Source organism: Gossypium arboreum, chromosome 7 (assembly GCF_025698485.1).
Source record: "Gossypium arboreum isolate Shixiya-1 chromosome 7, ASM2569848v2, whole genome shotgun sequence".
In the NCBI taxonomy this organism is placed as follows: domain Eukaryota; kingdom Viridiplantae; phylum Streptophyta; class Magnoliopsida; order Malvales; family Malvaceae; genus Gossypium; species Gossypium arboreum.
Genome location: NC_069076.1, coordinates 1,199,004 through 1,221,578, shown reverse-complemented (window position 1 = coordinate 1,221,578; position 22,575 = coordinate 1,199,004). Strand labels below are relative to the sequence as shown.

The window sequence follows — 22,575 nt, the reverse complement described above, 5'->3', positions numbered from 1 at the left end:
GGTACAATAACCGATTCAACACACTTCCAGATATTATAATAAAGATGCTGATAAGTTAGCCAAAATGTCTATTGATAATAAAGGTGGTACTCAACTTTTAAACGCCCAAAGAAATTTGAATGTATTTCTAAATAGTTTCTTGTAATCAATCCCATAAAAAAAATAGAATTATTAGCATTTAAATATTATATAATTTTTTTAATTCACATTAATTAAAAATAATATAAACACCATAATAATTATTCATTACATATATATATATATATATATATATATAAAATTTAATGAGTCGAAGCGAAAACAAAATCAAAGTAGTCTTTGTTGGACTATATTTGGCAGTCAATCATGGCTTAATAAAGGCCTGTAAGGAAAATATTTGAAGAAAAACGCATTTAATTACGGCTATAAATTTTTTTTTGTTGTTTTTATGATTTTCTTTTCTTTCATGTGATTCATAGGAAATAAAAATAAAAATAGAAAAGGCCTTAAAATGTTATTTAAATAAATTATATTCTATAATATCTATACTACTTATATAAAAATTCTCAAACTTTTACACTTTTTTTAAGTTCAGCAATAAAATTGAATATAATTGTCAAATATTAAAATGAAAAATATAAATATTAAAGAGGATTTAATTGTTAAATTCAAGGATCAAAGTGAACAAAAAATATATGGAAGATTAAAATTATATTAACCCTTTTATTATTGTGTGGTAAAAGTATAATCAAGTCAATCTCAAGTACTAACTAAAAAGAAAAATGTCACATTTAATACCTGTACTTTCATAAAATATGTAATATGATATTTATATTTTAAAATATTTAATGTGTGTTTTATTATGGTATAAGGTGTTAATATCATTAGAGATTAACTAAACCGATCAATAAAAATTCCACATGTAAATTTATTTTCTCAAATAATGAAGTTCACTTGGATAGTATGATATTAAGTGAAAAGTTAAATAAAATAAAAATATTAAATTAAAAACAAGCAACTAAACATATGATTAATGAAAAGAAATAAACAATTTAAAAATGACCATTTGCTCAAATCCACAATATAACGCTTCTACTTATGCGAGTTTAGTATTTACTTTATTTTTATTAATCATATGTTTTAGTTATTTATTTATTTAATTTAATTTTTTTGTTTTATATAGTTTTTTACATTATGTTATGTGGGCTTAATGTTTTTTTAAAAAAATTTACATGTAAAATTTTTATTAATTAACTTAATAATTCACTAATAGTGTTAATATTAAGTACTGTAGTAAAATATATATTTATAAGAAGATAATAAAAATTAATAATTAATCATAATAATTAACGTGCTTTTACATTTACAATAATAATTATAATAATTATAACAATTACGGAAGGTGAATAAACAATGATTTTTCAGACAAAGATTGAGCAAAGAAAAAAAGAAAAGACATAATAGTGTAGTAGGTAGTTTTATTTTCATGTCATTTCCATTACAGTACATGAATATAACCGCGTTGAAAATCAAAAACCAAAAAACAATTCTTCCTTACACAATCTTAAATAATCTCAGCTCTCTCTCTCTCTCTCTCTCTCTCTCTCTCTTCGTCTTCAATTAACCAGTAACCACATCCCATCACCCATTTCTCGATCCACACTTTTCCCAGAGTCCTTCATTAAAGTCTTCTTTTCCTTCTTCTTTATATAATTCAACTATTTTTTTTTACTTAAAACAGCTCACTTTTTCCACCCTAAAAGAAAATACATCTTTTTATTTTAATTTCTCTTTGTTTATCTCAGTGTTTGATTCTTGTTCAAAGGGTCTTTCTTTATTTATTTCTTGTATTTCTCTGTTTTATTTATATATGAAATTTTGTTTTGTTGGGAGTTTTTGACTTTTGTAATGGGTAGTTCTTGATGGGTCTTTTTGGATCTGAAATCCATGATTTTTGGGATGAATCTTTGAGTATTAGTACCTTAATGTAGGCGAAAGCTATGATTTTTTTTTTAAAAATAAATTAAAATGTGGGATTTTTGAAAAAGGGTTTCTTTTTATTTGATCAATAAATGGTAGTTCTTTAGTTATTATTATTATTTTTTTAACAATGGGATCTGGAAATGGGTTTTTTTCAACTCAAGAGTTCAATTTAGATTCTAAATGGTTAATTGATCCTCAACAGCTTTTTGTTGGTCCTAAAATTGGTGAAGGTGCTCATGCTAAAGTATATGAAGGAAAGTAAGTAAATTTTTTTCTCTTTGAATTCTAGTTTTTGATCATTTAATACTTGTTATTACATTACAGTTAACTTATGTTTTGTTGTTTTTCTAGATACAAGAATCAAAATGTTGCTATTAAGGTTGTTAGAAGAGGGGAAACCCCTGAAGAAATTGCAAGAAGAGAAGGAAGGTTTGCAAGGGAAGTTGCAATGTTATCCAAAGTTCAACACAAAAATCTTGTCAAGGTTCAATTCCTGTGGCTGAATTTTATGTTTGTTAGGTTTATAGTTAATACATTATCGATCGATATCTGCAAATCAGTAATGTTTTATGTCATACTTAAGCCGAAATAGGTTGATATTGTCTATGACTATCTGTGAAATCGGAAAGTTTTAGGTCATATTAAGCGGCAATAGGCGTCTGTCTTAGCATTTGGCATGCCGGTTTTTTGGATCATTATATTTTTTGGTTTCCGTCTATTGACATCCTCGAATCCACATAGTTTTATGTCATACTTAAGCCGAAATAGGTTAATATTGTCTATGAATATCTGCGAAATCGGAAAGTTTTAGGTCATATTAAGTGGCAATAGGCGTCTGTCTTAGCATTTGGTGTGCAGGTTTGTTGGATCATTATATGTGTTGGTTTCGGTTTATAATCAATACATTGTCGATTGATATCCGCAAATCCACATAGTTTTACGGCATACTTAAGCTGAAATAGGTTGATATTGTGTATGAATATCTGCCGAATCGAGAAGTTTTAGGTGATGTTAAGCGGCAATAGGCTTCTGTCTTAGCATATGGTGTGAAGGTTTGTTGGATCACTATATCTGATGTCTCGGTTTATTTTCGATGAATATCCGCGAATCTGAAAGTTTGAGGTTTTGTTAAGTGGAAATAGGCTTGTATCTTAGTGGAGTTTTTGTTTATTTTTCCAGTTTATCGGAGCTTGTAAGGAGCCTGTTATGGTGATTGTAACTGAGCTTCTACTAGGTGGGACATTGCGTAAATACCTTCTGAATATGCGGCCTAAATGCTTGGACATGTGTGTGGCAATCGGATTTGCGCTCGATATTGCTCGTGCAATGGAATGCTTACATTCCCATGGTATCATTCACCGGGACCTGAAACCTGGTATGACTATAACTTTTTCTAACAGTGCTTATATGTCTGCACTAGAGTTGCTTGCTTTGAAAAATAAATGTACTAGGAATTGGATTGCATTTTGTCCCCTTTTCTCAAAAAAGGGCAAAATAGTCCTTGTACTTTAGATTAAATAGCAAACTGGTCCTTCTGTTAATATTTCATCTATTCTTACTGTTAAAAACTGCCCTCTGTACCTCATGCTGAGGTACACGTGGCATGCCGCATGTCACTATCTGGTTATTAGATCAGCTAGATCAGTTTTTAACAGTTCAAATAAATGAAATTTGTAATAGAAAGGACCATATTACTTTTTGATCTAACCTGCAGGGAATAATTTGCCCATTTTTAGGTAGAAGTGACAAAATGCAATACGACTCCTAGTACAAGGCCTCTATGGTTCTTTTACCAAAAAGTTGGTTGCTTCTATGTATTTTGCTACTTGATGGATCATTAGTTTCATACCGTATAGCATATCTCGTGGAAACTCTTGACTAACAGAGAAGAATCGATTTTATAATGATTTTTCATCCTTACCTAATGAAAATTTCCCTTTTTAAAATGGCCAAAAAATACGAATACTGTAATTTAGGAGGACAAGCTGAGTCCATGAGATATTGTGTTGTCGACTTTAATACGCTTGCATGATCCCAATAAATTCTATCCTATTGTAGAGAACCTGATATTGACCGAAGACCATAAAACAGTTAAACTCGCGGATTTCGGTTTAGCCAGGGAAGAGTCATTAACTGAAATGATGACTGCTGAAACCGGGACGTATCGTTGGATGGCTCCAGAGGTAAACCTAAAACCGATGTTTTTTTCTGTATAAACTTTGGGTTTTAGTTTACATTTGTGATGCTTAACCTTTACATATGTAACAGCTTTATAGCACGGTCACGCTAAGGCAGGGAGAGAAAAAGCATTACAATCATAAAGTAGACGCGTACAGCTTTGCTATTGTGTTATGGGAACTCATCCATAACAAGTTACCATTCGAGGGCATGTCGAATTTACAAGCGGCATATGCAGCCGCTTTTAAGGTAAAATGAATAACACATAGCCTTGTTTTTGTACCGATAAACTACGATGGGGATGGTTTCTCAAGTTTTAACTTTGTTGTTTTCAGAATGTTCGGCCTAGTGCTGAAGACCTTCCGGAAGATTTAGCAGCGATCGTGACTTCATGTTGGCAAGAGGATCCGAATGCTCGACCCAATTTCACTCAAATCATACAAATGCTATTACACTATCTCTCGACGGTTTCACCACCTGAGCTGGTAATGATGCCTCCAAAAAGAACAACATCCGAGAACGTTGTGTTCCCGCCGGAATCCCCAGGAACAAGCTCGTTGATGGCTGCTAGAGATGATGTAGCGGAAACCGCGAAAACCGTGGACGGAGAGGATAGGCGAAAAGGTTTCTTCTTCTGCTTTAACCAGTGTTATTGATCCCCTTTGAAGACACAATTTTGTATTTCAAAGGGTATTATTATCACAAAATTAAAATTTTAGGCAAGTTAAATAAAGTAAAATTAGCATAAATTGCTTAGATATTAGAAAGAAAAAGTGAAAAAAAATTGTTAAAATTAATCACATTAATTTAGTTCATAATTGTTAACTTTGCATATTACTTTTAAATCAATGGATCAAAGAACTTTTGGTGGCAGGGTTGCTTCCATTTTTATTTTGTTTTAGATATTATTATTTCATATGAATCTAATCTATTTTTACTATTAAAAATTAGTCTTTTATATATCAATACGACCACTTATTATTCCGATTTTAGCAATACAAATGAATAAAGTTTTTAATAAAAATAATCAGTTTACTCTTTAATCTAATGTGTATAAAAATTAATTAGTCATTTTTAATAGAATGAAAAAATATTTTTTATTAAGAAAGCAAATACTTTTTCTAATATAATAGAACCCAAATATCTTTGGTAAAGCCTAAATTCAACTATAAAAATTTTGATCAATTAAAATATTATATATATTTACTTTAATTTATAGTTTTATATTTCACAAAAATTGAGAATTTAAACTAATGATGGATAAACACATAATTTTTTAATTAATTTTGCCAAATTGTTTTTAAATTAGTTTAATATAACATTGGGTACCTAAATTTGATAGTTTTTCCTAATTTAATACCTAATTTTTTTTGTCTTTTTGGTACCTAAATTTTTTTGTCTAATTAGGCACCCAAATTTGACATTTTCCTCCTAATTTGAAACCTAAACTTTACACTTTTTATTAAGTTGATATTAAATTTTTTTTTGAGGTTCAATTTGGTACCTGAATTTGAATCTTTCTCCTAATTTGGTACCTAATCTTTTTTTTTGTTCGATTTTGTGTTTGAGCTTGTCAAATGTTTTACAAATTACTCTAATATACTAACAATATTTTTTATGAGGTAGCAAAAATAATCAATATATGATTGACATGTGGCAGATGATATGATTTTTTTGTATTTTACATGTTCAATTACTTTTAATTCTATTTATTTAATTAATTGAAAATAATGAATTTCTTTTAATTTGAGTTTTAAAACTCCTTTTCTTATTTAATATTAATTTAATAAGCATAGCTCAATACCTATTTTTAACATAAATTTCCTCTCATACTGATCATATTTTTGTAACATAATAAAAAAAACAATGTTAGTATTTTGCTTAATTTGTATAACATTTAATAAATCGGTACCAAATTAAACCTAAAATTAGATACCAAATTAAAAAAAATGCCAAATTTAGATATTGAATTGAGCCTAAAATACTTAGATACAAAATTGAAAAAAGTGTAAGTTGAAATGTCAGATTAAACTAAAAAAGTTGAAGTGCGAAGTTAGAATACCAAATGTTATATTAAGCATTAATTATATAAAACTATAAAGTTTAAGAATATTACTCCATTTCAACTTTTATGACAAGACTTTGTTGGGCCCAAAAGACCAGTAATACGGCATCGTCTTATTCTACTATATTTACGTGTATTTTTCTTTTTCGCTCAAAGCCTTTCCTTTTTGATAATCGGAACTTCACTTGACAAAACGACGATCAAGGTCCACATGAAACGCAGATCCGATTTCATTCTCTTTTTACACTATACTTGGATCATCTCCAGTTTTTTAACGGTATGTGTCTATTTTTTCAATAAGGTTAGCAATTGCATTTTTTGCAGGGTTTCCCGTACACATGGGTGTCTTAAAGGATGAACGTGATGATGTTGAAATGGTTTGTGATGCTATGTTTATTCTATTTGTTCCTCTTGTTGTTTCTTGTATACTGTTTCTCACTAGTGCTTGTGCTACCTCTGGAGAACTTTGATTCAGCAGTTTGCTGTCAATCAAGAATATTTTCGTGGCATTTTTAAGACCGTTGTTTTGTGGAGGAAAACTATATTCAAATGGTCTTCAAGGAGGAATTTGTAGTTCTCATTGTATTAGATTTACTAGTGAAGGATTAAAGGGCTCAGTGATTAGCCTGAGAGTGGGATGATCTAGCTCTATGATCTGTGGTTATACTTCTAACTTGTTATTTTTTGGTTACCTCCCTAGTCCCTATTCACGACCAAAGAAGTTTCTGGTGATTGTTCTTGGCAAATAATATTGCAGTTTTGTTTTCTTCATAAACCAAATATTCTTGTTTACCTTTATCCCACAAAGTAACCTTTTTGATCCAGAATTTCCTGAAATTGGAAAAAAGATTGATCACCATTCATTCCCTTCATGCAGGTTCGTTGAGGCCCTTGAAACTCTTGTTAGTGCTTTGACACCAATTGATCATGCAAAAGGGCCCACGAACGGGGTTCAGCCAGCTTTAATGAATACTGATTTGCTTTCCCAAGAATCAGAGAGCATTGCTCTTCCACTAAGTTTGCCGGTTAGAGTTCTTTGTATCAGAGAGCTCCTTACTTGACTCGTGAGGCTGAGGTGAACTTTTGGTTTGTTTAATCCCCTTGTATTCAGCCGTTCAATATTTGATTGCTGCACCTGAACCTTGCTTAATATATTTGATTGTAGTCTTCGAAGGTGCATTTGAAAAGATTTTTAGTATTATTAAGGAGGAAGGAGGTTCTGAAGGGGGTGTTGTTGTGCACGTGATTTATTTCATTTAATTTTTTCGAGTTAAGTGAATTTATACTGGCTGGTTTGCTGTTATACCACTCTCTTTTTTTTTTTTGGCAGCTTGTGTAGCTAATTCACGCATGTTGTATATCCTAATTTGCTATGATATGTTGGAGCAATCTATAAATGAAAGAATGTGATTCTTATATTGTTCTTGAACAGGACTGTCTCAAGCTGCTGGACAATCTTCTTCATAGTAATGCATCAAATCAGGTTTACTCCATGTTTTATTTTCATCGTTACCAATCTCTTTTGTGAGGGTTTATCTGCTGCTGATTTTAAGTGGGTTTTAGGTACTACTAAGGGAGACTGTGGGCTTTGACCCATTAATATCACTCTTGAAACTAAGAGGAAGTGCTTACAGTTTCAGTCAACAGAAGGTTAAATATTCAATTGTTTATAGCTTATGTGGCTTCTGTTTTTTCTCCATGATATCACAAGCTAACAGGTCATTTGCTGTTCTTCATGAAACAAACAACATGCCAGTAGACAATTAAAATAATTAGTGAATTGGAGACTATTAATTTGTTGATGATGGGAGGTTCAGAAGCTGATCCTCAAAAAGACTTGAACAAGATCACCAATAAAACGGTCCTAGTTCAGGTTCATTACGAATCATTTCTGCTTGAATTGAATGCCTAAGAGCTATCTGTTTCACTGATAGATTATCTTGTTTCTGGTTTTCTTGATTGTAGAAAAAGTTGTTGGACCATCTTGTAGAAAATGTATTGATCCTATGGAGCCAGTTAAATCCTAAAACTTCTGTTGGATTTAATTATGTTGTATGTATGTGTTATGCGCCTTGGCGTAGGATCTAGTCACAAGTCTAGATGAGAAAGAATTCTTGCTTCGACCTATGGTTACTCAAAAGGCAGATTCGTCCTTGATTGAATCCCCTTCCCAAACTAACCTTTGTTGATAAAAATAAACTACTTGCTTTATTTCATATTGGCAACCTTTTTATAGGCTGTTAATTACAAAGGGTAAGTCCTAATAGAATTCCTAATTTAAAGTGCTAATAGAATTCCTAATTTAAAGTTTATAAGGAAATAAAAAACCTAATATAATAAGTAAAATTAAAACTCCTAAAGAAATTAAATAAATCTAAGACTCTAATTCCTATTCCTTCTCTGATATTGTTTTCCTATGGAAACATCCACATCATTACTTCCTCTCTCGAAGTTGAGCTTGTCCTCAAGCTCAAATTCAGGATAAGCTGCTTGAAAACTATCAATTGGTTCCCAAGTGGCATCTTCTTGAGGACATCCTGCCTATTGCACTAATAGTTCCCGTTGACCTCGATTAAGCCTAGTTTTAATAATAGCTTGTGAAGTAGGCAAGGCCTTGCCATCATACACTAGGGGCAAGTCTCCTACAGCATCTGGTTAAGGTCCCTTGTATTCTTTGAGGAAAGAAACATGGAATACATTATGTATTCTGCTGCCTGTAGGTAATTCAAGCTGATAGGCCACTGTTCCTATTTTGTTCAAGACCTTAAAAGGACCAAAATATTTTGGCAACAACTTGTGATGCTTTTGTTTAGTTATCGTCAATTGCCGATATTGTTGAAGCCGTAACCAAACCTAATCCCTGACTTTAAAATTCAACTCTTTGTGCCCCAAATCATAAGTGTTCTTCATTCTTTGCTGAGCTTGCAAGAGTCTATCCCGAGTATTTTGTAAAACTGCATCCTTATCTTGTAAAGCCTTATCCACAGCTTCAATCCTTGTAGAACCAATTGAATAGGAGAGAAGTCAAAGTGGATCCCTACCGTATACTAATTGGAAAGGGGTGCCCCTTAGGGCAGTGTGATATGAGGTGTTGTAGCAATACTCAGCCCATGGAACCCAATCGATCCACTGTTGTGGACGATCACTAAAGAGGCATCGTAGGTACATTTCTATTGTTCGGTTAACTACCTCTGTCTGACCATCAGATTGGGGATGGTATGTTGAAGAAAAAGCGAGCTTAGAATCATTTTGACGAAATAATTCCTTCCAAAACAGGCTGAGGAAAACTTTATCACTGTTCGAAACTATGGATTCTGGAAAACCATGAAGTCGAAATACCTCTGAAAAGAAGATAGTAGCAATAGATATAGCAGTAAACGGATGAGACAAGGGTAAAAAATGAGCGTACTTCAATAATATGTCCACAACCACCATAAGTACCGATTTCCCTTTTACTTTGGGTAGATCCTCCACGAAATCCATAGAGATATCGACCTAAACATATTGTGGTATTGGAAAAGGTTGAAGTAAACCTGCGGGCTGTAAATTTTTCCATTTGTGGCGTTGGCATACTAAACAATGTTGCACAAATTCTGAGGTTGCAAGCTTCATTCCTGTAACACCCCTAACCCGTATCCATTACCGAAACAGGGTTACGAGACTTTACCGGACTTATACACTAGCATTCGTATAAAACTAAGTCAAAAATTTGCATTCTAGATTAAAACTTTTCAAATTTTATAATAAAGTCCCTAATATGAGCTTACGGGGCCCAATACATGCTTTAGAAATGGTCCGAGACAAAACCGATAGCTTTGAAAATTTTACCTTGAAGATAGAGGCACACGCCCGTGTGGCCAGCCCGTAGGGATCCCATGGCCGTGTGGCCAGCCCGTGTGGGATTCTGACTTGCAATTCTTAAGTATCAAAGGGGCACATGGCCTGGGCACACGCCCATGTGATTAGGCCGTGTGGTAAACTGATTTTAAGCCATTTTCACACGATTTTGACGCACGACCATACTTGAAACTCGTGTCCTTCACACGACCAAGACACACGACCGTGTCTTTGGCCCGTGTACTATCTTGAGGAAACACGGTCATATCAAATGCCCGTGGGCTTACCGTGTGTCATACACGGCCTAGACACATGCCCGTGTGTCTACCCGTGTGGACGAAAATAGGCCATTTAAGACCACTTTTCTCACCCCCATACTAACCTCTTACAAAAAAACGCAATTATATACTAATAAAGTCCAACCAATCCACCAATTCAAGCCAAAACATGTATATTTCATTATCTAACACAAACATTACATTCAACTTGCTTATATACTTAATCATTCATGCAATTACATTAACAAATCAACCCCTATACATGCCATATAAATCAAAAAGTTGTTTAATAAAATCTACCGGAGTAAATCTGGATAGTGTGATCCTTGATGTAGATCCGGTCCTCTGTATGTATATAAGTCAATCTACAAAACAAATAACATATACAAGTAAGCTTATAGAAGCTTAGTAAGCTCATAGGCATAAAATATAAATCTTACCGAACATTGTACACAATCATATATCTTTTAATTTAACTAATTCATCCTGTAAATCAAAAATTCATTAACAAGCTCATTTGAATAATTTCCATGTTCCTATTCACGAATTTAACTCCTTTGGGCCCATTTCTCGTTTACTTCCATTGTCAAATTAGGGAACAATAATGGAATTGAGTGCTTCATTATCACATTGCCATGGTAAAACCATGACTTGCACATAGTCACATATCACACACACCGAAGCCATAGGTCAGCCATGGTCTTACACGGATCACACATCATATCGATGCCATATCCCAGATATGGTCTTATACAGAAACACATTATCACATCACACCGATGCCATAGCCCAGCTATGGTCTTATGCGAAAACACATATCACATTGCACCGATGCCATAGCCTAGCTATGGTCTTATATGGAAGCACATATCACATCTTTTCCTTCAATTCATCATAGTCATAAAAATGAAAGCACTCAAAACCATTGTTCCATCTAATTTGTACTTTTAGTTACAACCATTGTTCCATCTAATTTGTACTTTTAGTTACACATTATTTAGTAATTAATACAATTTGGTAGTATTCATCTACAATAAAATACCTTAGAAATCATAAGATTTTAATAACAAAACATTGAACTCTGCCATATGAACTTACTTGGGCTAATTTGCAAAAGTCATAGAATTTTCAGGACTATTCTTATAATTTTTCCTTTCCATGATTCATTTCGTTTTCTTGATCTATAATTATAAAATCATTCCCTCATTAGCATCTAATTCAAATCTATTCCACTTCATAATTTATGCCCTTTAATATTTGAAATTACACTGTTACCCCTAAACTTTTTAGTTTTTACAATTTAGTCCTTGCTCAATTTATTCATCAATTGAGATAATTCCTCTCAAATAACACTTTATCAAGACATTATAAACTACCTCAAAGCATTTAACATTCAAAATTTCAACACAAAACCCTAATTCCAACAACTTTCACAATTAGATCCTAAAAATCAATTCCTATAAAAATCTATTCATAAAATCATCATATAATAAAATTAAAACCCCAATTCCATGATAAATCATCATAAAATTTCAAAACTTATTCATGGAAACTTTCAAAATTACCCATGAAATCAAAAACTAATGAATTAAACAAGTGGACCTAGTTGTAAATGTCTCAAAATCACAAAAATTACAAGAAATAATCAAGAATTGAGCTTACAAGTAGTAAAAATATGAGAGACCAGCTTAAGAAAACCCTTCAATGGTGTTTTTTCTAGAGAGGATGATGAAACATAAAGAAAATTCTAGATTTCATAATTTAATTCAATTTTTAACTATTAAAATTTAACTAAATAGCCAATTTACCCTTAGTTCGCACCATTTCTCAACTAATACCCACCTAACCGTCCAACCCATTTTATTTTAGGCCAGTTTACTCTTTGAGTCCCTCTTATTTATTATTTAAGCTATTTAATCATTTCCCACAGCTTTCCATCTTATTCAATTTAGTCCTTTTTCTTCAATTAACAATCAAAATGGTAAATTTTCTTAACGAAACTTTAATACTAACTTATTAACACTCTATAAATATTTCTAAAAATATTTATGCTTCGGTTTATGAATTCAAGGTCTCAATACCTCATTTTTATCTCATTTAATCTATAAATTTCCTTTAAGTCATAATTTCACTAATTCAAAAATATTTCTAAAACCACATTTAACTTTTACTTACTAATATTTAAACTCACATGTCGAATTTAGTGATCTCAAATCACTATTCCAATATCACTGAAATTTGGGTAGTTACAATTCCTTTCAAAAAAAAATATTGACGAAGACGATGCAATGTTTTCAATCCCCCTTCATGTGTCATAACATGTATAGAGGAAATAATAGTGGGAATAATTGGTAAGGTATGTAAGAGGTACAACCTCCCTTTGAAGAAAATCAACCCATCTTGTGCAACCCAATTGGACCCTAATTCTCATTGTAGAATTCTTTGCTAGAGTTGTGATAATTTTGGGGAAGCTTCTATTTCTTGTCTGATAGCTTTAAGAATTTCAACTTGAGGGAATGAAACAGTCATGAGGTGTGGTAAGTCTTCATATTTTCTAGATAAAACATCTGCAGCTTTATTCAACCTTCCTACTTTATACTCCACCGGAAATCAAACCCCATTAGCTTGCTGATCCAATGCTATTGTGAGGATGTCGTAAGTCGTTGGTCTAACAAATATTTAATATTGAAGTGATCAGTATGGATGAGGAAGTGCCTTTCCCAAAGATAGGGTCGCCAAGAGTCACTGCCTTTGCCAAACCAATTAATTCATGTTCGTAGGCAGCCAACTTAAGGTGTCAATCTACAATCTTGCAACTGAAAAAGGCAGTGGGGTGTCCTTTTTATTATAGTACGGCTCTAAACCCGCTGTTCGAAGCATCACATTCAACCATAAATTCCTCCTTAAAGCTGGGTAATTCCAAGACTGGGGCTGTTGAAAGAGAAGTTTTTAATTGGGTGAAAGCAACATCAGCTTCTATAGTCCAATTGAAAGCATTTTTCTTTAGAAAAGATGTTAAGAGTGCAACCACTTCTTCATAATTCTTAATGAATTTTCTGTAATATCCTACCAGCCCAAGAAAGCCTCGTAGAGCCTTGATAGTTTTAGGAGTTGCGGTGACATCTTTAATTTTAGTGTGATTAACCTCGACTTCCTCATCACTCTCCAAAGAAACACTTGGATTTCTTTAAGAACAACATGTTATCCCGCAAGAGTTCAAAAACTAATCTTACATGATGCAAATGTTCAGTCCATGTTTTGCTATAAATTAATATGTCATCAAAGAAGACCAAAACAAACTTACGCAAGTAAGGGCAAAAAATGTCATTCATCAAACACTGAAATGCGGAAGGGGCATTGGTACGCCTGAATGGCATGACAAGAAATTTAAAATGTCTATAGTGGGTTCGAAAGGTTGTCTTTTCCACATCTGTAGCTGCCATTCTAATTTGAAAATATCCCTACCGTAAATCAAATTTTGTAAAATGTTTTGCCCTATGAAGTTTGTCCAACAATTCATCCACTACAGGAATCGGATATTTGTCTTTAACAGTGCAAGCATTAAGCTCTCGATAATCAATGCAAAAATGCCATGACTCGTCATGTTTCTTTACTAAGAGTACTGGGGAAGAGAATGGTAATCTAATGGGTTGAATGATTCCTTGTTGTAACATTTGATTACACTGCTTCTCAATCTCATCCTTTTGAAAATATGGATATCGATAAGGCCTGACTACAATTGGTCCCGTTCTTGGTTTAAGAGTTATACAGTAGTTACATTTGCAGTTAGGAGGCAACCCAGATAGTTCTTGGCATAAATGCACAAATTCTATCAGTAGTTTATCCAATACTATATTAGTTAAATCCTGTCCTTATATCAAACTATGTGGAACTTCCTTTGGGTGCTACCCTTCCATATTATCTTCTTTTTGTTTACTGCAAATTGCATAGTTAAGGAGTTGAAATCCCATAAAATCGGACCAATGGTACACAACCATTTAACCCCCAAAATCATATTAAACCTTTCTAATGGTATTGTATAAAAATTAGCTTGAAAGTTATTTTTGGCTACAACGAACTATACTGATTTACAAATGCCTATGCTAGGAACTCGTTCTTCATTTGCCATACATACTTGCAGCCTAGATTTTTTTGTATTTTCAGTCCCAATCTTGGCACTAGACCTTTACGTTGAAAGTTATATGTACTTCTTGAATCAACGAGAACTAACACTGTTTTTCCTGACACATTTGTTGTTAGTTGCATAGTAGATGAATTGCAAGTTCCTCTAATGGCATGTAAAGAAATTTCTAGATCATCTACCTTATCATCTTGTTCATATTCAATATCTAGTACTTTTATCCAAAATAGGCTTTTACATCTGTGTCCCATGGAGTAAGACTCGTCACAATTATAACATAATCCCTTAGCCCTTCTTTCTGCCATTTCTACTCGTGTTAATCTCTTGATAAATGGTGCGGAGGAACTTATTTTGCTGTTATTTCCCATTGGTTTCGTTGTTTGTCCTCCTCCTTTTGCAAAGCTCTTAGTTGTTAGAATAATTGAAGTGCTGCTAATGTTTTGGGAAGCTGACCAATTTAGATTGGTTTGAGATAACATTTTGGATTAGACTTTTTGCTTACGTTCCAAAGCTCGAGCCATATTCATTGCAACTCAAAGGTTTCCTAGTTGTTGCATCTCAATATCGATTCTAAGTTCCTCTACCAATTTGGCAGTAAAAGGGTTTACTTGTTGTCGAGGTTTAAGATCAGTAGTCCTAGCCAGTAGCGATTGAAATTAGCGTTGATATTCTTTTACCGTCCCAGTTTGTCTCAGGTTTGCAAGTTCCCTCAAGGGGTTATTACTCATAGGTGGCCCAAACCTGACATGGCAACACTCTCTAAAGTGCTCTCAATCCAGATTTACCTCCTTTTCTTCGATTTGATCAAACCACAATTGTGCCTCTCCTAAGAGATGGAATAAAGCTAAGCCTACTTTGTCTTCTTCATTGGTCCGTTGATTGCCAAAAAAATTTCGCATCTTTTTAACCATCGTAAAGGATCTCCAACACTATCATAAATGGGAAATTCCATCTTAGAGTGTCGTGGCACCATGCCCTCACCATGTTGCGAATTTGAATTTCTTTTCTTGCCTCCACTACTGCCATGTTCTTCATTATTTTTTTCTGAATCCCTTTTCGTTGTCTTATGGACAGAAAGAGATAGCATTGCCATCTGCTCCTCTAATGCCTGTTGCCTTGTAGCCATTTGTTCCATGAATGCCTTCAGCTTGGCTGTCAAAGTTTTTCGTCACCCATGACAATTGACTCCGGTACCAAGTTATTATGCGCCTTGGCGTAGAATCTAGTTATAGGTCTAGACGAGAAAGAATTCTTGCTTCGACTTATGGTTACTCAAAAGGCAGATTCATCCTTGATTGAACCCCCTTCCCAAACTAACATTTGTGATAAAAATAAACTGCTTGCTTTATTTCATATTGGCAGCCTTTTTATAGGTTGTTAATTACAAAGGGTAAGTCCTAATAGAATTCTTAATTTAAAGTTTATAAGGAAATAAAAAACCTAATATAATAAGTAAAACTAAAATTCCTAAAGAAATTAAATAAATCTAAAACTTTAATTCCTATTCCTTCTCTAATATTGTTTTCCTATGAAAACATCCACATCAGTATGGCATCATTCTATTACATGGTCTTGCATTGAGTGAAAGCAATGGTGATATTGAGGTAACCTAATGTTCTCATGTTTCCATTCCGTATCGTTAACTTAGTGAAAATGAATGATACAGAGATCATAAATTTGGACCATCGCATGATCTTACCTGAAGTTTTTTTTTATAAATATCGATATCCATCATGCATGGTATTAGATTTTCTTCATTCTTAATGTCGAATACTGCTTGAGAATTATCTAGCTCTGATATTTTAAAGTACAAACTTGTTACAGGGCTACTAGTGTTCTTACTCACATTCTCAAGGACAATTTTTGGTGTAAAGAAAGGGTATGCTGTGACATTTTATTTCCCCTTTACACTTGCATCTAGAGAAAACTACTAACTGCATGCCTCAATTTTTTTATAATCTAATTTTGATGGAGATTATGTTGGTCCTACGAATTGAACTTGAAGCCCCAACTCCATCCTTCAGGGCTCCAGAGCTACTATTGCACCATATGGTTCTCTTCCGTGAAAGATAAAGATGGGAAGCCAGGTTACTCATATGTTCAACCAGTTATGTTGAAACTGCTCGTCACTTGGCTAGCAAATTGCCCAAGTACAGTGTAATGCTTTTGAGATTCATGTCCCCAGTTAACGTATTTGCTGGAGTTGGTTTCAAATACATCTTTAATCGTGTGGGTTAGGGGGTTGGCTGTAGTTATCTTGAGAGAATGTGTGATTTACAATAAATCTAGTGAAAGCAGAAAGGATGCTATTACTATAACTAATGTCATAAGCTAGAAAATTGGTCTTGCATCATACTTTCTGAAGTTCGATGAGATGTAGAGAAGCTCTCTTTTTGTCATCAGTAAAGTCAGTTGAGTCCCATAAACTACTAACTAGATCCGCTGCTGCTAGTACGTTAGAGATTGAAGATGTTGCCGAAGATGATATCTATCTCTAACACTCGTGTTAATTAGTTTTCACCTGTCTCATCTTCTATTTTCCATGCGCTTTTCATTCCTAGAAACTTCTTGGCTGAAATGCCACTTTGGCTGAGAATTTGGAAAGGGCAGGTGGGAGTGGGAATTCTCAACCTGAGAGAAAGGCGGGCAGCGGCTCAAACTGAGTCTAAGTAAAAACACTTTGTAGAGATCTTCTGGAGCCATCACAATGGGTAGAGATGCTTAAAGTAGAGAAAGCTAAATTTGAATCGAAGGCATCGACATACCAGAATTTGGCCGGAAAGTTAGAGTCTGATCTTAAGAGTCTTTCAGATGCTTACAGTAGTCTTGAACATGGCAATCACCACCTTGAAAAACAAGTGAAAGCCTTAGAGAGTGGCAGGACATCAAGATTTGTAGCAATACGAGAATGTAGGATGGGATTAGGACTTGAGAATTGTAACAGGTATGCCATGCCAAAATCATAGACCATTCTTCTTTCCGGTCATTTAAACAAGCACTGCCTTTTAGCTACAAACCCTGAAATCAAGCTTCCTTAATCCTCAACAGTATTGATACCTTTGATTGAAGTTTAATATTTCTGATGTGTAGGATCCATGTATATGGCAAGCATAAAGCATACTCTATATAGACTCATAGTTAACTCATAAGCTTAATCTAGTCTAGAAGGAAATCTAGAAAGAAAGCAGGGAATTTAGAAAGCCATAGATAGAAAACATACTGATATTTTATTGATCTAACTTGATCTGCCCTTACAAGAGGGTATAACTCTCCTTATATAGATGGAGAGGCTTACAAACAGACAAACTTATAGTACATATATTTTACATAAAGAAAACAGTACAAGACATCTTTATTGAAAGCAAACAATAAAAGTAGGATTTCATTCTTAAATCATAGTCAGTGGACTCATCTAATTGAGGTTAAGATCAATGATACGATCCTATTTTTCTTATTTTTTCTGATAGATTTCCAACAGGAGAGCATCATAGCGTACATCTGGATCAAAATCTTCATTCTTATCTTTATGTTGTGACTGAGAGTCTTGAATCCTTATCTTGTCAAGATTTATTTGGCTGCAGTACCAAGGATAATCTTGAAACCATTCTGTTGGATCTGGAATACTCTCATGATATTCTTAGATGACTTTTAAGATTTCTTTATGATAGAATTTATACTGAATTGGCCAAGTATCCCACGGAGCAGTGACATCTGAAGGAGGCCATATTTCAAATAGAATGACCTTGCTAAGCTGGCAAAGGAATTTTTGAATATTTCTATAATGGCTCAGAAGAATGGTCTGTACTTTTGGCATAGGATACCTGCTACAATTCTTATGTCTTGAATCCCGTCTTACATCTTATCTTGTATTGGTATTAGAGCCAACTTTGCTTAAAACTCATAATTTTGATCTTGTTTGAAAGGATAATCTAGAGAGAAGTCTTTTGATCATGACTGATATAATATTGTCACGACCTTCTACTTCTTCAACTTATATGTCAATGCTAAGTATGCTTTTAAAGTCACATTCTGTTAAGAAAATTTCTTCTCTGTACGAAATAGACTATCTTAGGGAAGAGGATAAGGTTCAACTTACAGATCTTCACACTGTAAATCCTTATTCTACTTATAAAAATGCTACTTTTTCTCCTATTAGGTCTATAAAAACTTTGATTTATAGTACTTCTAAGCAAGTAAAAGAGTATATTCAAGCCTCTAGGTTTGATTAGTTATCCTATCTCTGTTTCCACCTTTGAACAATTTATTACTCTTGAAATTCCATCAGAATTTCTCGGAGGATAGATACAAGCAGGCTACTTCCATATCCATTTTGGAGCAATCCAACTAGCACTAAACTACCATGGTGCAGAAAGCAAGCCTGTTGTAGTAAAAATTGCTCTGCTAGATTCTAGATATTTAGAATACTAGCATGCTTGCATTGCTACTATTGAAGCCACCTTAAACTCTGGTCTTGTCATGGTTACTCTTTTCCCAAATTTTACTATAGCACTAGCAGATTCAAATCTGTTTACAGCTCTCAAAGTTTAAATTCAAATTGTTGGAGCATTTAAAGTGCCATCTGCAATATTGGCTATCTTACACTATCAGATTCTCTATAAGGTATAAGACTATGTTTTTAATGTCTCACGACATGGTACATGAGACTCTCTTTTAATCACTGTCAACACCAATGATCAACCTCATTGTGTTCATGTTCCTAGACAAATCCCTAAGAAGGAACTCATCAAACTTCTACTAAAAAAATGGGTCACTAACTATGAACAGCTCTATGAGCATAGTCAGTCCATCCAGTCTACTAAAAGTCAGATTATATCTAAGGGAGATAGAACCACGTAAATAAAATTTGATCATAGTAATCTTCACAGCCCCAAAGGCCCTTTTATCTTTCCCACATAATTGATGATGCAACCCATAGGAAACCTAACGGTGAGTCATGATAATGAAGATCTAGAATGTTGTTGTGATCTTTGTGAACCTGGTCCAAAAAGAAATCTAGTACAGAGTTTGTTTACTGATGGAAAACCTTTGTACATGTTTGAATATGAGAATACTGGACACTGTCCTTGGGCTTTGAATTGTTCATGTGAGTTATGTGCTGATGATAGATTCGGTGCATGGATTGATAGTATGGATCACTCAGCTTAAAAATCGGGGAAAAAGAAAAATAAGAAAAAATCCACTCAGTCAGAATTTTATAGAAGATGGATGGAAGGAGACCCAAATATTGGACTATTTGGTGAAGATAATGGTAAATTTGTTTACCTTGTGGATTATTCAGCTAAATTACCATCACCAGTCCAAGAAAAAATTTCAGATATTTATAAACTTCCTCGTACTCCAAAACATCATTCTTCGCAAAATTCTTCTTCTCAAAGAAAACAAAAACCTTTTCCCAAGCCATGTTACAAAAAGATTAGTAAATGGGTTTAGAAATATCCTTTGCTTGAACAAAAATAATTCATGTTGTTCTTGTCGTATGTATGTTACAATCTTCCTTAGAAACATCATATAACAAAGAATTTCCACCTTTTGAAGAATTGACTGAAAAGAATTGTACTTATGTACCTAAGATCCCTTCCAAGATCCAAACCGACATTTCTGGTGCACCTGCAAAAATAAGTGCTGCAGAAGCCACTATCAACTATCAAACTAAAAATGCTTCGGCTTAGAATCATACATTGAAAAGAATTAATTCGAAGATATATGTTGTTGAAGCCAAAGTTGATGATAATACAAAAATGGTAAAAGACCTTAGTAGTCTTTTGCAAAAAAGATTGGATACTGTAACGAAAGAACCAGCTGCCCTAGGACAATATTTCTTTTCTCATTTAATGCCAAGATAAAATGAAATCCAAAATCTCAAAGAACAAATCAAAGTACTACAAGAAATGGCCAAAATTCCAGCATCAACTCCACGATTAGAAACAGTAGAGTTGTTTCCCTCAATTCATCAGAAAAATACTCTTCCAGCTGAAGCTGTTTGTAACATCCCGAAATAGGGCCTAAACGGAACAGTGGTTACGAAACCACAAATCCGAGGTAGAATGTAACGGCCTAATTTTCAATGGTGTCAAAAATGGTGATTTGAGATCACTAAATCGGACAAATAAGATTGAACAAGATAGTAACTTAATATTTATGAGTCAAGTAAGAATTTAGAAGAATTTGTGAAATGGTGAAATTAGTGAATTAAAATAATTTATTAGGTCAGACGGGTCAAAAACGAGGTATCGAGACGTCGAATTTGAAAATCGAGCTATAAATATTTTTATAAATATTTATGAAGTGTCATTGAGTTAGTATTAAAGTTTAGTTAGAAAATTTTGATGTTTGGATAGCTAATTAATTAAAAGGACTAAAGCGAAAATAGCTCAAAATTTGTTAAATTGTGAGTAAATAGCTTAAGTATTTAAAAAGATGGATTTAAAGAGCAATTAGACCCAAAGGTTAATGGCTGGACGGTTTGGGTATGAAATAAGCAAGAAAACAATGTGAACAAGGGACAAAATTGGAATTAGCATAAAAGTAAATAGTTAAAAAAATGATGTAATTGAAAATCTAGACATTTCTTCATCTTTCTCAGCCAGAAACGCCATAACAGGTCTCCTATGCTGGTTTTTCATATTTTTTCACCATGTAAGTTCAATTTTTACTATTTCTTAGTAATTTTTATGTTTTTGTGACTTTTACAATTAGGTCCAATCATGCAATTCATTAGTTTTTGATTTGGTGGGTGAAATTGGAAGTTACCCTGGCTGAGTAAGGGTAGTTTATGATGAATTATTATGAAATTGAAGTTCTAATTTCATATTAAGGTTGTTTTATTAAGTCATTTTGATAGAAAATGGTATTTAGGACCTAATTGTGAGCAAAATTGTGAATTAGATGTTGGTGTTGAAATTCAGAATATCAAAGGCTGTGAAATAGTTTATAATGATAAAATAAAAGTGTTAATTTAGAAAAAAATTAGTTCAATTGATGGGTGAATTGAGCAGGGACTAAATTGTAAAAAACTGTAAATTTTGGGGTAAAAGTGCAATTTCAAAATTTGAACAGCATAAATTGTGAAATGAAATAGAAATCAAATAAATGCTAATGAGTAGAAATATTTTATATTATAGATCAAGAATCCAAAGAAGAACGAGGAAAAGAAAAAGTAAAGGACTAAATTGTAAGGTTTAGTCACATTTTGTATCAAGGTAAGTTTACAGTAAATAAATGCAATATTCTTTTATTTACATTATTATTGTCAATTTCCATCATTTATATATTTATGTTATGAGAATATTTAAAGTCGAATTAAAGCGCGAAATGAGAGAAAAAGCATCGAAGCCCGTTTGAACCTTAGGAATGTTAGGATATTGGGGTTGACAGGACAGAGATGAGACAAAATGAGCCATGTAAGTCCATATCAGATATATGGCTTTGGAGACAGGAATGAGCCATGTAAGCCCATAATATATATATATATATATATATATATATATATATATATATGGCATTGGAGACAGGAATAATTCATGTAAGTCCATGTCGAAGACATGGCATTAGCAGAATATTGATAGACAGGAACGACCCTATTCTTAGTATTCCGAGTGGTTCAACGGGTCATTGTACACGTTAAATTACAGTGAATTATCAGCAAAAAGGGAAGGTAGATTATATTTATGAATAGTGAAAGGTCAGGTAAGAAAGAAGGTAAGTGAGTAAAGAAGAAGGTAGAAAATGAGAAGTAAAGGAAGTTTATGAGGCTAGGTGACATTATGTATATTTATTCAACATGTTGAATGTTGTAATTTATTTGCTTGTAAGCTTACTAAGCCTAGTGCTTACTCTCTTTATTTTATTTTTCTTATAGTTTTTATCAAGCCACTCGGGATCGAAGGAAGCGTCGGAGACCGATCACACTATCGAAGAAACCACATTGGTATAGTTAAGCGTTTACGTTTTGTGTATGGCATGTATAGGAACTTGGTTTCTTTTAATATGATATGATCAATGAATGACGTGTAAATACTTTCTAGTGATTAACTAATAGAATGGCTTATGATATACATGTTTAATAGTATGTATGATTAAGTAGTAACTATCAC

General features: G+C 33.3%; 2 protein-coding genes across 11 annotated transcripts; both read left to right on the top strand.

Annotated features, from left to right (window-relative positions):
• Positions 1-1,492: 1,492 nt before the first annotated feature.
• On the top strand, positions 1,493-5,013 carry LOC108464946 (serine/threonine-protein kinase STY13). The gene is made up of 6 exons (XM_017765260.2): positions 1,493-2,220; positions 2,314-2,446; positions 3,142-3,337; positions 4,021-4,145; positions 4,231-4,389; positions 4,476-5,013. Exons 1-6 carry the CDS (start codon positions 2,090-2,092, stop codon positions 4,794-4,796), a joined length of 1,065 nt encoding a protein of 354 aa, XP_017620749.1. The 5' UTR covers positions 1,493-2,089; the 3' UTR covers positions 4,797-5,013.
• Positions 5,014-6,154: 1,141 nt separating this feature from the next.
• On the top strand, positions 6,155-22,360 carry LOC128295482 (uncharacterized). Of its 10 annotated transcripts, none has more exons than XR_008285919.1 (6): positions 6,155-6,410; positions 6,530-6,582; positions 7,083-7,280; positions 7,371-7,474; positions 7,638-7,688; positions 7,769-8,380. XR_008285919.1 is itself a non-coding variant. In XM_053031092.1 (3 exons), exons 1-3 carry the CDS (start codon positions 6,417-6,419, stop codon positions 7,970-7,972), a joined length of 321 nt encoding a protein of 106 aa, XP_052887052.1. In that variant the 5' UTR covers positions 6,155-6,416; the 3' UTR covers positions 7,973-8,380. The 10 variants fall into 10 exon arrangements, 1 of the variants encoding a protein (XP_052887052.1); XR_008285913.1 differs by lacking the exon at positions 6,530-6,582 and having other exon boundaries at positions 6,155-6,482; positions 7,917-8,078; positions 8,171-8,380; XR_008285914.1 differs by having other exon boundaries at positions 6,155-6,582; positions 7,924-8,078; positions 8,171-8,380.
• Positions 22,361-22,575: the final 215 nt, after the last annotated feature.

Coding starts and splice junctions, on each gene's coding strand:
- LOC108464946 (XM_017765260.2), top strand. CDS start 2,090: ATGGGATCTGGAAATGGGTTTTTTTCAACTCAAGAGTTCAATTTAGAT. Junction 2,221..2,313: donor GCTAAAGTATATGAAGGAAA/GTAAGTAAATTT, acceptor TTGTTTTTCTAG/ATACAAGAATCAAAATGTTG. Junction 3,338..4,020: donor TCACCGGGACCTGAAACCTG/GTATGACTATAA, acceptor ATCCTATTGTAG/AGAACCTGATATTGACCGAA.
- LOC128295482 (XM_053031092.1), top strand. CDS start 6,417: ATGAAACGCAGATCCGATTTCATTCTCTTTTTACACTATACTTGGATC. Junction 6,483..7,637: donor TCATCTCCAGTTTTTTAACG/GTATGTGTCTAT, acceptor GTTCTTGAACAG/GACTGTCTCAAGCTGCTGGA. Junction 7,689..7,768: donor ATAGTAATGCATCAAATCAG/GTTTACTCCATG, acceptor AGTGGGTTTTAG/GTACTACTAAGGGAGACTGT.